The following is a 16774-nucleotide window of genomic DNA, read 5'->3' as shown; positions in this document are numbered from 1 at the left end:
ACAATATATCACTCTTAGTTGAACTTAATGTTTAATTCTGCTTTTGTTGGGTAAACCCAGATTCCAATCATTCTTATGCTGCTTTCAGAGGAATACGTGCCAGTCACAATATGGCCGACGCGCTTAGGTTGCCACAGGGCATTGAATGAATCGTTGCTTTGACGTCACATCCTGTCTCTTTCGGGCTTTGCAGGGTTTTAGCATGGCGGACACCGGTGTGGTGGAAACGCTTCTACAGCGGATTGAGAAGGTGGACGGCGGCGTAGACAGCCTGGGAGTGGCGGCCAGCCTCGGGGTGGACCACCAGGTCATCGTCGGAGCCGTGAAAAGTCTGCAAGCGCTTGGCGATGTGAGTGTTGCCGGAATGAGAGTTAGCGGAAGTTGGAGTTACTGTCAACATTTAGCGTGACTGATGCAATGAGGCTTAAAGAAGGAAGATTTGAAAGGAACGACTCAGCTAAAGGAGGAAGCCGAGATAAATAAGCGTAAGTGGCCCAGCCTCAGTGATACTCAGGGAAGGTAAGTCATTTTTGTTCTCTGCTGTCCAGGTGATCTCAGCGGAGCTTCGCTCCTCCAAACACTGGGAACTGACAGAGGAGGGCACTGAGATAGCCGAGCAGGGCAGCCATGAAGCCCGGGTCTTCAGCTCCATCCTTCTGGAGGGTCTGCCACAGGCTGAGCTCATGGTGAGATGGACATGAGCACTCACTGGTGTGAAAACATCTGAGAGGTTTCTGTTTCATAGTTTAAATTTCTTCATCAATGTACTTTACAGCTGGAAATGTGCAGAAGGCATCTCAGTGTCCAGAACATTACCTAAAGTCACCCATAAAAATATACGATTAGTTCTCAAACCTTAGATTTAACAACACTGTTTTAGAAAGAGAATATATGTCCCAAATGACCAAGTAAATGATTTATTGCATGAAATATCATCCTCTGATTTGTTGTATAAAGTCATCATGAGCCTTAATTTATCTCCAAATCCTAAAATGTTGCTTTTATTTTTGAAAACCGGTGTTCTGTCCAGTCAACATACATTGTCAGATCAAACCCACAGCTACATCTGTCTCCAAGCATGCCCTGTTAGACTGTTAGACCATATATATATATATATATATATATATATATATATATACACTGGCTTTTATTTTGAAAGTACTGTCTGGATAGCTGGTGTCATTCAATATAAGAAGTGTTGGGCGATACAAACCTAGATCATTTTAATTAATAAAACTAGCCCAAAACTATTCTACTGAAGTAACTTGTAAACTTGAAAAATCCACAAAGAGTCACTTTTGTCTATTTTCATTTTATTGTTATATTTAAAAAAAGAATTAAAGAACTATTTATCATTTATTTTGCTTATGAACCCTATTAAACCATGTTAATTTTGGTTGAATTATGGTTTTGTCATTACAGCCTCAATATTGTAGTAAAGGTAGAGTAGTGGAGCATTGATATCAACAACAATAAATATAATTGTTCTTTTTTTTTACACATTATTAGATAAAATGATTAGAATTTAATGTTTCTTTCTTTCAAAACCAGCAACAATGGGAATCTGTTCATAAAAATCGCAGAAACTGTAATATTAACTGTTACATTATCATGTCAATAAGTAATAAAAATGACCATATACACCCTAAAACAGTCTCTAAGGGACAGTTTTCAGCTTGTCATGTTAACAGTTCGTTTTTATTGGTGACGTAAACATTTTATTTAAAATGTTTTGAATGGAACAGCTGCTCATTGAACTGATTGAATATTGACTTTTGTTTTTGGTCATGCCATCTCAAATTATACCAGTTTTAACAATTTACATCAGTTTTAGACATGACCAACACTGTATTCATCTTATTTTACATGATGTGTGTGTATATATATATATATATATTTTTATGATCTCTCATTATGTCACAACCTTTGTTTTTCAGCTGCATTCATTTTATCCACATCTTACAAAAGGAATATACCAGCATATCATTACATAAACGGTATACTATTTAACCCAATTATGCAATAAGGAAAAATATGATTTATGATTAAGACCCATTATGTTTTATCCTAAATAGTTTTTTTTAGGATAGTCTATAAGGTAATTTAAATAAAACAAAGTAGTATTCTGTCTAAGTGATTAATATTGAACTTTTTATGTTAAAAATTGCCCCCTGACTGCTTTAAAACGACTAACGACAGATAGCATTCTTAAAAGCTCCTTCTGAAACCATTTCTGATAAATGTTAGACATCTGAAGTACTTCATGCCTCTTCTTCACCTCCACCTCTACCACCAGTTAAAGTGTCAGAGGCAGTGGATTTTGTTTTCCGTACGGTTACTATAGGGTGAAGCATATTAGTTTAATGGGATTCATATGTTTATTGTTTGTTTGTCACGATCTACTTGGGCCTTTTTTGGCAGTTTTTGGCTAAAAAATAAAAACAAACTTGCAGAGACGCTGCAAAATAAAGCAATTAATACTCAGTTGTGATCCCTCCAAAAATTTCAGGTGTTCGATTCACATAAGTTAATGCTGTTATTGAACTTCTTCCTTTCTCTCATGCAGAAACTCTCATTTGGGAAGATCGGCTTCAGCAAGGCCATGTCCAACAAGTGGATCCGTGTGGACAAGTCCTATGAGGGAGGCCCCAGGATATTCCGAACTGTATGCACTTCCGTTTACCAACGGCCGTTTTAGGCTCATATGATGCACCACCCTGTTCTGTGTTGAGATGATTGTGTGGCTACGCTTGGCCCTCAGGTGGAGAGCATAGAAGACCAGGTCAGAGAGAAGCTTCTCCTAGTAAAACAGGGCAACGCCGCTCAGCTCGACGAGAAGGAGAAGAACGAGCTGAAGAAGAGAAAACTCCTGGCTGAAGTGTAGGTCTTCAGACTTCTACGTAGCAGTGATTATTGAGTACAATTCTCTGACAGTAGGTGGCAGCAGAAGGTTTGCTGTTGGTTGGTCTTATCCCTCCAACATTTGAACAGAGGTGCAGTTTTTCTGTTGCCGTTTCTCTTTTCTTAAAAAGTATCAAGTGGTCTGAAACTGTCTAATGTATTGTACAATTTACCGGCATTATTCTCATGCTTGTAGCTCATGAAAGCAGCTGATGTGTAACTTCAGACAGTTGGCTGTTTTCAGTGGATTATCTAGCTAGCATTATGTAAAAGAACCCAAGATTATTCAGTTTAGCTTGGATGGGAACATTTGGATTTTGATGTTTGGATGACAAAAATATGCTGTGGATTTATACCAATTTATGTTTTCACTCAAAATCCTTTTACCCAAGAAGCCGTGTCCCTCTGACTGGTAGATAAAATGCACATGTGCAGAGCAGATCTAAGCGTCTCTCATTTTATCCTCTCAGAACATTTTCCCCATTGAGCACAGCAAGCAGGGTTTTGCAGCAGTGTTTAGATCCTTTTTTAACTTCAAACCGACCTCTAGATACGAAGTTATTTCTCATGTTCTTTAAGTTGAAGAAAGAAAACATTGTTGGCAGCAGATTTACAGAGCCAGCCACATTTATTATCATCTCGAGTAAAGCCTTTAGGTAAATGCATCTTTTATCGTAGTTATATATTTTCACACTGAAGATTTTTAAGAAATTTGACCTTTAGCTTGAGCGCATTTAGAAACGGCTGGGGAAAAACCAATTTTTGGGAGCCCTTACAATCCCTTTTAAAATAAATGGTACTGCAGGACTTTTTAAAAATGAACATTTTCCTTTTGGGATATGAATATGAGATGACGCCGGTTGTTTGAGCTGCTGGCTGCTTGGCTGGACGAGGAACCATTGATGTTGTCAACATGTGCACACAGTGAGCAGGTTGGTAGGGGGGGATCTTACTGAAACCCTCAGCAATGTGCGCCATCTTGGAGTCATCAAGTTTCCATAGCAACCACCAGACATGGTAGTTTGGTAGTGACTTCAGGAAAAAGCGATTTCCATCCAACCATCATGAATGTAAAAGTGAAGTTTGCTGAAGTCTTCTGGAACCAACTGGAACCATGTGCTTTGTTGTTTAAAGATCTCAGTCTTGGTGAGAGATGATCAAACACCTCATGGTGTGAAAGAACAGATCAATGTGTGGAAAAGTACCGTTTTTTTCTCACTGTTGGGTATGATAGAGGATCTGTAATGCTGTGGGCCTGGGATTGTTGTTAAAGTCTATGTGATCATGAATTCTTTTAAATCTCAGGAGATTTTCTGCCAGTAAGGTGGTGTATCCACGTCTTAAAAAAGAAATATACCGATTAATTATCAACTAAATTGTCTGGTTTATCAGACTATTCCAACCTGGATGGAATGCTTTTAACCAGATTCACAAGATTTCACTGGAGGAATACTCCAAATGTTTAAAATATCAATATATTCCTGCTGCAGAAGGTTTTTCAAGCATTTTACTCTTTGTTTTAGTAATACAGGTTGTATTGACTGAAATGATTTTAAACCTACCAGAAACTACATAAGCTTGCTCCTTGCTTTAATGGTTGTGTGAAATCAGTTTATTCCTTTATTTTTTTAGCACTGTTAAGTCTTATTGGATCGCAAAGGGAAGCTCCTTCAGCACCACCATAACCAAACAGGAGGCCGAGCTCACCCCTGAGATGATTGCCACGTGAGTCTTTGACCTTGGTTACCAATAGGTTGAACATCTAAATGAACATGGCGTCCTGTCCGACCCGCTCTGTCAGCCAGTGACAGTGTGCAGGCTTTCAGGCGGAGGACGCAGAGGAACATCTGCTCAAACATGGGGACAAGTCCAGAGTTAAGGACTTGGTCCTAAAGGCAGAGCAGGACAAACTGATGGCATTTTTATGCATGTTTTTAAACTGTTCATTAGAATCAAAATTCTCCAGGGTTCCTACACAGCCTAAAAGAGAGAACCCTGGACTTTGTTTTTTACCAGGTATGAATAAGTATGGGAAAAGGAAAAATTATAGATTTCTAGATTTTGTTCCCTATCCCATGGTCTACAAGTTCCACCCATCCTTCTATCCGTCCATATTTTTCTGTCTGTCTGTCTGTCTGTGTCCAACCTTTTTTCCACATCTATACATACATGTCATCCATCAGTCATTTATCCATCTATCTATTCATCTGTCCATAGTCATCCATCCATACTTCATTTTATCCATCCATCATCCATTCATCAATTAGTTTATTTGTCCATCCTTCCATCTTCCCGCCTCCGTTTATCCATCCATTTATTTGTCCATCCTTCCATTTGTTCCTCTATCCGTGTATCTATCCATCCAGCCATCCCTCTTCCTGCCTGACACTGTTTTTTTCCTCAGCTTCAATATTTAAACCCTGAATCAACAGGTTTCCATTGAGCTTTTGTATTTAATTGGTAAAATTTGGGATTTTAACAGGAATAAATTCAGGCTCTCACTGAGCAGGAAGTAAGAAGTACTCTCATCACATTTGCTTGAAAATATTCTAGAGGGGATTTTCCTAAAAGCAGCATCCAGATGTGCTGTGTTCCCATAGCCCAAAATTCAGATTGATGTTGCCCTTTACATAGATTTGATGCTTTTACTCATCTTGGCTGCAGATTATAAAATCCTAGATGAATAGGCTGAAGCTTTATATCCCTGTTACCTGATGTGGGAGGGGGGTAGGATTGGTAAACTACCTTGATCCTGTTTGATCCGTTTTGTTGGGTTGTAGTGGCAGCTGGAAGGAGAAGAAGTTTAAACCATACAATTTCGAGGCCATGGGCGTGGCCCCGAACTGCGGCCACCTGCACCCTCTCATGAAGGTGCGAACACAGTTCAGGCAGATCTTCCTGGAGATGGGGTGAGAATCTGTTAAGCACTGAATTCGAGAAACATCTATATTTAACTGCCATTAAAAACAAGCAACAGGAGTCTCTTCTTCCCGTAGTTTCTCTGAGATGCCGACAAACAACTTCATAGAAAGTTCCTTCTGGAATTTTGACTCTCTGTACCAGCCTCAGCAGCACCCGGCCAGAGACCAGCACGACACCTTCTTCTTGTCCGGTAAGTTTCACTCACAAACCCTTTACAGTGCTTCCCTAATCAGTGGCGAGCAGTGACTCAGAACGTCCCATTTCAGACCCGGCGCTCGCTCATGAGTTCCCACTGGAATACCTGGAGAGAGTGAAGAAGGTCCACTCAGAGGGAGGCTATGGCTCACAAGGGTGAGGCATGGTTACTAACTAACCAGCATGACATTGTTTGCACTTCTGCAACAGATCTGGGTCAACACAAGGCTGCGTTTCAGGTACAAATACGACTGGAAGATGGAGGAGGCTCAGAAGAACATCCTCCGGACTCACACTACGGCTGTCAGCGCACGCATGTTGTATAAGCTGGCACAGCAGGTGAGCAGCACATACAACCACTGAAGATGTAATGGAAAGGAGCCTTGTCTCTTTGAGATGATGACTCATACCCACAGTTACTAAGGAATTAGGCCTACAGTCTGAATGCCTTATAGTAATCAGAGCTGTGTTCATTTTATTTCTTTTTAAACGGAAATTAACGAAATAGACACAAATGGAATATGGCATGAAAGATGACAATGTAAGTTTTCACTTAAAGCAAGAAGCCTTGTGTATGACAAGAGACATGTTGGAGCTGAATTTGGATGGATAAATCAGGCTGTCATTAAGCTAACATGTAGTTGACCACAAGGCTACTAAAAATGTATGGACTATGCCTAAATCCCAGGTCTGTGGCAGGAAACCAACCTGTTTAAATAAACTAGTAGCCAGAAATATGTCCTAATGTGTAAACATTTGCAAAAATTTTCTGCAGCTTACAAATAATACTTATAAACAGCACATCTCTCCCTGCAGGCCCTAGCTCAGTTTAAAACTTGGTATTTAGACGTTAAATGTGATTCCTTACTTATAAACCGCTCTTGTACCCAGTTTCTTTAAAAAGAAATCAAGGGCAACCAGACTCTTAATTATTATCATTGTGTTATTATTATAACCCATGATGCTCCTCTCATGCTCCAGGAAACGTTCACCCCTGTCAAGTATTTCTCCATCGACCGGGTGTTCAGGAACGAAACCCTGGATGCCACCCATCTAGCAGAGTTTCACCAGATAGAGGGGGTGGTGGCCGACAAGGATCTGACACTGGGGCACCTCATGGGGGTCCTCCACCAGTTCTTCACCAAACTAGGTATGGATTTACAAAGAACACAGAGTGAGAGTTGGAATTGAATTTTGGTCTGCATTTTATTTTACTAAATGGACAGCATTGATATCTCTGGAAACTGTAGTGTTGAAGTAATGTGTACTTTTCCTCTTGTTGTGTGTGGTTGTGTATCTTTTTTTGTTTTTGTTTTGACATCTTGTCACATAAATGATCCCTGTGTTATGTTTCTGTCAGGAATAACCAAGCTACGCTTCAAGCCAGCCTACAACCCTTACACAGAGCCCAGTATGGAAGTGTTCAGCTACCATGAAGGTAAACTAGAGCTCTGTATAATCACCTCCAGCTTTAACATTCAGCCTATATGAGCAACATTTCATCAGTGTTTACAGGTTTGCTTGATTGGGGCTAATTGTTGATAGAAATGGGAAAATTAGAATTTTCTCATTTCCTCTGTGAGACACTTTAAAGGACTTCATGAGCTTAGGCTTGATGCTAAGTTTCAAAATACTCAACTTTAAGGTATTTCATTAATGATCTACCAGAAAACACTTTTTGTCATTGTCATTTCTGCAGTATGTTTTTATTTTTACATTTATTTCATGACATTTTGTCTTAAGCATCTGTCTTTCTGTTGATTCAGGACTGAAAAAGTGGGTAGAAGTGGGAAACTCTGGGGTCTTCAGACCAGAGATGCTCCTGCCCATGGGTCTCCCTGAGGACGTGTCGGTAATAGCCTGGGGCCTTTCTCTGGAGAGGTGAGCATGCACATTAAACACAAGAACTTGTTGCACATAGCAGAATGCAAGCTGATTAAATCTGTGTGATTCAGTCTGTCTGTGCGTCACAGAAGATTGTCCGTCGTTCCGGATGGTTTCCCTAAACAATGTTGTGTCGATGCTTTAGGTCAGATCATGTTAAATCACGACATCCAGTTGGGGATTTAAAGAACACGAAAATACTTATTTCTTTTTTTTTTTACATGCCACAGTTTTTTTTTCTTTTAAATTTCTGAACCACAAATCTTTATTATTCCTGCTACTCTTGATGTTTTCATTTTTCCTTGGAAGTGTAACGCTCCTCGGTGACAGAATGTGTAAGAATGTTACCAATGCTCCACAAACATTTCCATCAGGGTCGAGGTCCAGGCCATTCCAGAAGCTTTAATGTCCAACTTCTTTATCTATTCCAGTTTTACTGTGCGGTTGTGTCCACATTCAACCATCTGATGCAAACTCAAAGCCTGGGCTGGGATGTTCAAGAACAAAAAACAAAGCGGGCTAATATTGACCTGGGACCACTGTGTTTAAAGGCTGGTTCTGTCCCTGAAAACATACCAGATCTGCCGGTTCTGATGGGAGGAAAAAGTCAAATATCCAGTCAGAATTATGGCAGAGCCTCGTCGATATGAACATCTGTGTTGTTTCCCTGCAAAGGACATTTGAACAAATATTAGTGAAGATGTATTTATATCTGTAAATTGATTGGAGTTATTATGAGGTCCTGGAAGATTGCGCAGTCTTCAAGGGTTCCAATTAGAAGGAAGAAAAAGTGCTACAATGAAAGCAACAGGTTAACCAATCTTATTTCATTTTGGTTCTTGTTTGTATTGTTCATGTGCTACAAACCCTGAACTTGTGTGTGTGAAAGCCCTGATGACTAGAGCCAAAGAATCGGTCTCAGTTTACCTGGTAGATGACCAGGGTCATGGGTTTGTTAAGTGTGACCTTTGACTTTAACCTTAATGCTTTAACCAACAACCTTTGTGTTGAAGTCCTCCTTCGATGCAGACACCAGCTGGCAGCGTTTTCTTTTTGCTCACTCAGCCGTCTCCTCTGATCCGCAGGCCCACAATGATCAAATACGGCATCAACAACATCAGAGAACTGGTGGGACACAAGGTGAACCTGCAGATGGTCTATGACAGCCCGATATGTCGACTGGACTCCTGAGTTTCAACCTATCTGTTCAAATTCCTCATTCTTCGAGTGGACTCGTTTTATCCAAACCAACATTTCCACTGCGGGACGGAGACGGCCTTCCACCCACTGGGCACTCCTAGTCAAAGTCTGAACGGAGATGTTGGAAAGAGGATTCTGTCTTTGAAATACTTGGGACTTTACCTCGCAGAAGTACCATAATAGTAGAGTCCTATCTTTTGTTACACATGGCAAACTCTTCATACCATCTTGGCCAAGGTATCTTGTACAGGAAAAAGGCAACTTTTGAAATGCGGGGCAAAATAAAGCCTTTTCTAGCAACCCATTGTCTTTGTCATTTTTAAGTATGTTTAAGTTCTACATAGTTCTTCGTACCTCTTTGACCTTTTCCCATTTTCACTTTACAGTATTTCAATACGCTCCGTTGGGGTTTTATTTGATAGACCCACTCAAAGTAGCAGAAAATGTCAAGTGGAAGAAAAGGGAGTTTTCAGAATTCCTTACAAATATAAATCTGAAAAGTGCATTATGCAGCATTTTTAGCTTCTGCCACAGATTCCCAATTGGATTTAGTTCTGGACTTTGACTAGGCCGTTTTAACAAATAATTGCATTCTTCTAAACCAGCCCTTAGTAGCTCTGGCTGTACGTTTTGGAAGGTGAACCTTCTGCTCCAGTCTCATGACTTCTGCAGTCTCTGGCTTGTGGCAAACTGTAAACAGGTCTTATTTTCCCCATTTGTGGAGTACACATCTGAGAGTTATCATTTTATCACGCCCTCCCACCTGAGCTATGGTTTTCTGCAGCTCCCCCCAGTTACCATTGCCCTCTTGGCTGCTCCTCTGATTAATGCTCTATTTTTGGCCTATCTATTTAGGTGTATTGACATGTCTTTTTCCATTTTTCCCGGTGATGGATTAAACAGCTCTGTGAGATGATTGTTTTATAACCTAAGATGTTGGAGCTGAACACAAATGTACTTTGAAGCATGTTGTGGGGGTGTGAAAGCTTTTGCCAGGGACTACGTTGAAACAAAGGATCTTTATCATCTGTTTGGTTTATTCTGGTTAGTAGAATTGCCCTTAAAAGCCTGTCGAAGCCCAGAATAAAAATGTGATTGAATAAAAAATAACAGGATTTCCAGAATTTGTTGTTGTTGTTACAGCTACCTTCAAATGAATTGAAGATTTCTGTTATTGGAAGCTTGTGCAGATTCAACCTTTGACCCCCCTGTATTATAAAGACCTGCTGTCTAACAAAGTTGTGTTTCTGAATAGATGATGTCATGTCTTGGAGCAAAACAACTTTTTCTGTCTTATTTGATGTCGAAGCTTGTAAACAAAATCTGGTAACTGTGACTGCAGATACTCACATATGCTGTTTTCCTAATGCAGATTACTGTACTATTTTTAATGCTCTCTCCTCAGTAGGTCTGTTGTCTGGCAGAGGTATTTAGTTGGCATTCCAAGAATATTGGATTTAATCTGCCCCTCCAGCTTCTTGGAAGGGTTGTGAAGACTAGAATGCTCCCCAATTATACGGAGTTGTGTCTTAAAGCACATTTTCCTACATTGCTTGATTATGTCATCTTTCACTTCATCTTTCTGTCCCTTTCCTTCACAATAACTGTGAGGAAAAAAATGGAGCACTGAGTCTTGATTTCCAAGCTGCGTTCAGCTCATGCCATTTATTCATGTACATCGTTTACGTTGCTCATGAGCTCAGCCCTGGTTTCCTCGGTAAACCTTTACTGCAGGAGCTCCTTCAGGCTTATGAGAGACGAGTTGTGCATGAAAACCAGGCTGCCTGCCAGTATTCAGAACAAAGTAGTGCATAAATATGAGGTTGCCACTCTGATGCCACTAAATATCCAGTGCAACCACCTGTGTAAGTTGATCTCATAAACCTAAATGACAGTTGTGACAAGAAGCGGTTAGGGCGTTAATCAGAGAAGCAACCAAGAGGCCCATGGTATCTCTGGAAGAGCCACAGAGATCCACAGGTGGGAAATAAATCTCTTAACATGATATTTCTGGCCTTGGTAGAGTAACGAGAACAAAGCCATTGTTGACAGTATGCCACAAGACGTCCCGTTTGCAGTTTACCATAAACCAAGTGGGGGTTGCAGCAAACATGTGGAAGAAGGTGTTCTGGCCTGATGTGGCCAAAACTAAAGCAAACCACTCGGTCTGTGAAAAGACGAAGACTGCACACCATACGGTGAAACGTGGTGGCAGGATCATGCTGTGGTGATGTTTTCCCTAAGCAGGAACAGGTGATGAAGGATTGAGCTACAGGACAGTTCTGGAAGAAACCTGCTTCGAGACTAAAAGACTAAGGTGGAGATTCATCTTCCAGCCAGACAACAACCCTAAGCGTACAGCTAGTTTTAATGCAATAGTTTAGATCAAAGCATACTTGTGTAAAAATAGCCCAGTCAAAGTCCAGACCAAATTTTTATTGCAGCTGTATTGACTGAGGATCTGAGCGGCATGCCACACGCTTTAAATATTTATAGAGAAGAATCTTCAAAACCGTGTTTCCTTTTCCTTCCAGTTAATAAATGTGTGCTGTTTTGTGTTGGTCTGTCACATTAAATTGTGCCAAAATACATGAAAATTTGGTGGTAATGAGGAAAAGATTGAGAGGGTATAAGCACTTTTGCAAAGCGTTGTAGTTTTGTACGTAAACTTTCTGGAAAGAGGTTCTGAAAACAGCTTCAAAGATAAGCAGGGATTTAAAATATTCCCCTCTTCTTAAGAAGCCCCGAAGCTTCTGCAAGCTGGTATTTGATTACAGATTAACCTTTACCAGAAAGCCTCATATGCTTTGCTGCCATAAGCTGCATTGTTTTAGCTCAGGTCAGACTGAGGGAATCCACGGCTGCGTGTGACACCTGCGTTAAGGAGTGGCGGATTAAGGCGACTCGTGTGCGCACATGCTGGATTGCCAGAACTCCATTAAGTGTTCCTCATACGATAATCTCTCAGTGCCTTGAAATAACATTCAACCGAGCCTGCAGCCATCTGGTCTGTCTTAACAGGATGGAAGCGGCTTCGGAAACCTCCAAAACCCCAATTTACACGTTACATAAGCTGAACAAGCACCGGAAAGAAGAAGTTCACATGTACAACATGGCGTTTAATATGAAAAACATCTCAAATCTGTGCTCTGACTTTCCAGCTAATCTCTTGTCACATAAATGGATTAATGCCAGAACAGATGGAGCAATCAGTCAACCTGAACAGAAAGTTTTACTGCCCACATCGTTTTGTCTACAAATAAAGAAAAACAATCATGTAAACTAATCATCCTATGAGTTCCTCTTCTCATCTTCGGCGTTCCTGTGTACAGTGTTGTGAAGAAGCATGTGTCCCTTACAGATTTCTTCTATTTTTGCTTTTTTTGTGGTCATACTTGAATGTTTCAGATCATCAAAAATATTTTAAGATCACGCAAAGATAACGCGAGTAAATACAAAATACATTTTTGTAATCAAATGATTTTATTTATTAAGGGGGTAAAAAAGCTACCCAAATCAACCTGGCCCTGGTTGCGCCGACCCTGAACGCAACAATTCCCATCAGTTAGTAGCAACAACTCTTTTACATCACTGTAGAGAAATTTTGGTCCACTCTTTGCACAACTGTTTTAGTTGAACCACAATGGACCACAAATGGCCTCTTTTAGGCCCACAGATTTTACTCCCTCAGATTTAAAGCCAGACTTTGACTAGGCCACACTAAAACCTTTCTTTGATCCGTTTCGGAGTCAGACTTGCCGGTGTGCTTTGGATTGTTTTCCTGCTGAATAACCCAAATGTGGTTTTGCTTAAGTTCACAAACTGATGGTCAGACAATCTTCTTCAGGATCTTGTAAGAGCAGATTTCATGGTTCCAACAATCACGGCAAGTCATCCCAATTCTGAAGCAGCAAAGTAGCCCTAGACCATCACACTACCGCCATGTGTAACCGTAGATAGGCTGTTCGGTTTCTGAAATGCTGTGCTCTTACTACTACTTTTAAACTTTTTGAATTTCTTTGGATCAGGGCATGATGTGTTGCTTGTTGAGATATTTAACCCCACTTCCTGCTGTCAGACAGATTCTATTTAAGGGAATTCATGATTCTTCAGGTTAAGCAGTAATCAGACCTAAGCATGGCTAGTGAAAATTAACCAACAAAATGTGATCAATAAGTTAATCAAGGAGGGGGCAGTTATATTGTTTCCAGGTTGCAGTTGGTTTAGTTTTTTTCTCTCTCAGATTATCTTTATCCAACATTAAGGTCTGCTGGATGATCTGAAACATTTAAGTGTGGCTAAAAAGAAAAAACAAATCTTGTTGAGCGATAAATGCATTTTTACAGCCATGTATGCTTCATGTAATCTGTAAAACACTAAGGAATCCTTCAACATATCCGATAATCAGCCATTGCAGTCTTCTGCTTCAGATCATCTTGTGTGTCTTGCACATATTGTCATCAAACTCAGAATTCCCCTGGGATGGTGATCCCCCCGATTGGTCCTGGACTGTCCGGGTGACCCAGAGGGCTGTGGCCCGGTGGGCTGTGTGGGTGTGGGATGAAAGAGGGGATGTAGGGCATGGCAGCCAGCAGCAGCGGGGTGGTCTGAGGGCTGTCCTCCGGAGACAGGGGGATGATCACGTCGTCCTGATCCCACACATGGAAGGTGTTGTGGGCAAAGGGATGCGGAGGGTGGCCGAAGCCCATGGCATATTGTGGGTTTCTGTCTGTGCTCTTTTCTTCATCCCCAGCTGGTCCCAGTAAGCAATCTAACCGAGACAGCCAGAGTAAATAATGTACAGGTTAAACTAATGCATGTGTTGCTGCTGATGATGCATGTAAAATATAACTATGAATAAATGGAAGGGAAGTACTGTTATAAGCACATGGACTTAATCTTTCAGACTGAAGGAATGTTTTCCATGCATTATCATTACTACACTCAGATGCAATGCAGTTGAACACTAACTGCAACCATACAGCACAGAATATTTAAGGAGGAATACCTCCAAATTCTTCGACTTCAAATCAACAGCTAGATGGTTGACGTTTGGACACCTTTTGGTGCATATGGAAGAGTGATCAAATATCCAGTCAGAATTAGGCCAGAACCTGCTGGTGGCTACATAAAGCGTGTGGTTTCACTGCAACTCACTTAGAAAGACCAGATTTTAACATGGGTGTGTAGATATATGCTGTCTCTCGAGAGTGTATGCACCCATTAAAATTATAGATTTATGTAAAAAAAAAAATGAAACCATGTTAAATCATTTCAAAACTTTTTCCACATAAAATATGAAATGTATCATGTACAGTTTTATAATAAAAAAAACTACATTTAAAAAAGAAAAAAGCTGGAATGACATGGTGGCATTAGCATGCACACCCTTAAACAAATACTTTTCTTGGAGCAGATTTTGATTCAATTTTAACACTCAAGTCTCCTATGGCCATTCCAAAACTCTAATTTTCCTCCAATGAACATAAAATTCCTCTTCATCCTTAGCTTTTTAGCAGAACCCTGGAGGTTTGTGATCTAAACTTCCTGAACTATTCAAACTTTTTCCACTTTAATAAAAAAAAAACAAAAAAACGTTTCCATCTGAAGAAAAGTCATCCCAGAGCATTTTGCTACCACCAACATGTTCCACTGTGGATATGGTGTTTTTGTGCCAAAGCTGCCTTTAGGAATTGTGTCCCACACCTAAAAACATTGTTTTATCAGACCATAGCACATTCTTCTAGGATAGTCCAGACATAAAGAGGCTGTTGTTACAAGCAGAACACAACTAGACTGCCTGCAGAGTTTCTGTCTCATCTTGTCATTATTTAGGAGAAATTCCCAAAACTTGTAATGTTACTGTTGCCTCCAGTTATGGACGACTGTCTTCATTGTGCCATAGTGTATAATTAATGCACCACCACCTCTGACAGATTTGTTTTTCTGTTAGATTGTGCTGATTATATCTTACATTTTATGAGGAAAAGGATTTCGAATGATCTATCATGGTCTCATGTCTTGACATATCAAAAACAGACATTTTAACAGCGGTGTGTAAACTTTTTATTAAGCCAGCATAATTTGGACCATGTTTGGATGAGAGAAAATCCAAGATCATTTTATACTTGTGCAAAAAATGTGTGTTAAAATGAAATTTATTGAAGTCGTTAGTTGCATAAATCCAAAAGAAAACCCTGATCTAAAATTAATAGGACATTGGGGCCCATAATGAGTGATGAGATCATGTAAACGTCTGAAAAAAACAATATGATTAAAGTAAAAATGCAGTTGCATGTTGGAATAACTCAATACCTGTAATGTCAATGGCCAGATCCTTGATGAGATGCCCAACAATGGCATAAGCAACTCCAACAACAACCAGGGCTGCCATGATCAGGTACAGCACTCCCTTCGGCAAAGGGATGAGCTCCTTCATGGGGGGTTTGTACTGCTTGTACAGGGGGTCGTCTATAGTTCCCGAGTACGGGTAGGGTTGAGTATCATAGGTGGAGTTCAGGACGGTAGCGTTATAGGAATTCATGTTAAAGATCTCCGAGGGTCTCTCCTTTACAAGTAAAGCATTCTCCAAATAGTGATATTTCCAGTCCAATCCAAAAGAAGGTGGGACAATTCTTTACTTCTGCAAGAAAAATTCAAAAACAGACTACAATCACAGTAAATAGAAGCTTGTTATATTTTCCATCTCTGCTCTGAGTTTAAAACGTATCCAAGCAATCGGAGCGGCTCGTGCTCGGTCCGCGCGGGGCTGATGTGAGGGCGCGCGGGCGCGCTCTGATAAGAGATACGCCAGTTTAGCTCCGCCCACTTCACGCATCCTTTATGTCGCTGTTTCTCTCCACTCTGTCGGCTCTGGCTTTTCAGAAATGTCCTACACGTTACCCAGAAGTCAGCTATATCCGGAGGCTTAGAAAGCTATTTTGAGGTGGTTGCAGCATTTAGAAGGCGGAAAAACAGAGCCTGACAGCGTTGGAAGGAGGCCGTCTACAACTAGGTTCCCATAAAGTTTGGAAAAGTGTGAATAATCATCATAGTGATATTACCTTGAGCCCAAAGCAACACTTCAGATTTTGGCTTTCAGTAACACATTTATTTGCCTTGCAAAAGTATTCACACCCTTTGAACTTTGTTTTTTTGAAGTTTTGCTAGGATGGTGAACTTCTGCTTCAGTTTCAAGTTTTCTTCCAGGATTTCCCTGGACTTAGCTCCACCCATCCTCCCATCATCTCTGATCTTCTTCCCTGTCCCTTCTGAAGAAAAGCATTCCCCCAGCATAATGCTGCCACCACCATGTGTCACCTTGTGAATGGCGTGCAGTGTTTTCTTCCACATATAACAGTGTTGTGAGATATAAAAGCTCTTGTTCACCTGAGGTCTTCTGGCTCTCAGGAAGAGTTTGGACTCAAGCTTACTCAGAAACTATTCTTTTGATATATGAGTGAAAAACTACAACTAGGAGAGGAGCTATAATTTAGTTAGCTTAAGACAGCTAGATCTGATCAGGTGCATTTATCCAACCAGGTAAACCCACAATAATTTGTATCTCGTTTCTTCTGTACTTTTATTTCACTATTAGCACTTTATTGCTATTCTTACACCATTATATGACATGACTGTTTTCCATATTTTTATATCACCTCACCACATTTCC

General features: G+C 40.5%; 1 protein-coding gene across 1 annotated transcript; it reads left to right on the top strand.

The window, feature by feature from the left end:
- The first annotated feature begins 166 nt into the window (after positions 1–166).
- Positions 167–9402, top strand: LOC124862280 (phenylalanine--tRNA ligase alpha subunit). Its single transcript, XM_047356102.1, has 13 exons — positions 167–349; positions 549–686; positions 2567–2665; positions 2762–2880; positions 4534–4626; positions 5682–5810; positions 5898–6013; positions 6090–6174; positions 6258–6357; positions 7000–7168; positions 7379–7456; positions 7785–7899; positions 8988–9402. The coding sequence occupies exons 1-13, from the start codon at positions 203–205 to the stop codon at positions 9091–9093; spliced, it is 1494 nt and encodes a 497-aa protein (XP_047212058.1). The 5' UTR covers positions 167–202; the 3' UTR covers positions 9094–9402.
- Positions 9403–16774: the final 7372 nt, after the last annotated feature.

Source organism: Girardinichthys multiradiatus, chromosome X, assembly GCF_021462225.1.
Source record: "Girardinichthys multiradiatus isolate DD_20200921_A chromosome X, DD_fGirMul_XY1, whole genome shotgun sequence".
NCBI lineage: Eukaryota > Metazoa > Chordata > Actinopteri > Cyprinodontiformes > Goodeidae > Girardinichthys > Girardinichthys multiradiatus.
The sequence above is the reverse complement of the archived record's forward strand: the minus strand, read 5'-3'. Positions and strand labels throughout refer to the sequence as shown.

Excerpts from the sequence above, each read along its gene's own strand:
- LOC124862280 (XM_047356102.1), top strand. The coding sequence starts at position 203 with ATGGCGGACACCGGTGTGGTGGAAACGCTTCTACAGCGGATTGAGAAG. Across the intron at positions 7,169-7,378 it reads CCAGTTCTTCACCAAACTAG|GAATAACCAAGCTACGCTTC; the intron begins GTATGGATTTAC and ends TGTTTCTGTCAG. Across the intron at positions 7,457-7,784 it reads AGTGTTCAGCTACCATGAAG|GACTGAAAAAGTGGGTAGAA; the intron begins GTAAACTAGAGC and ends CTGTTGATTCAG.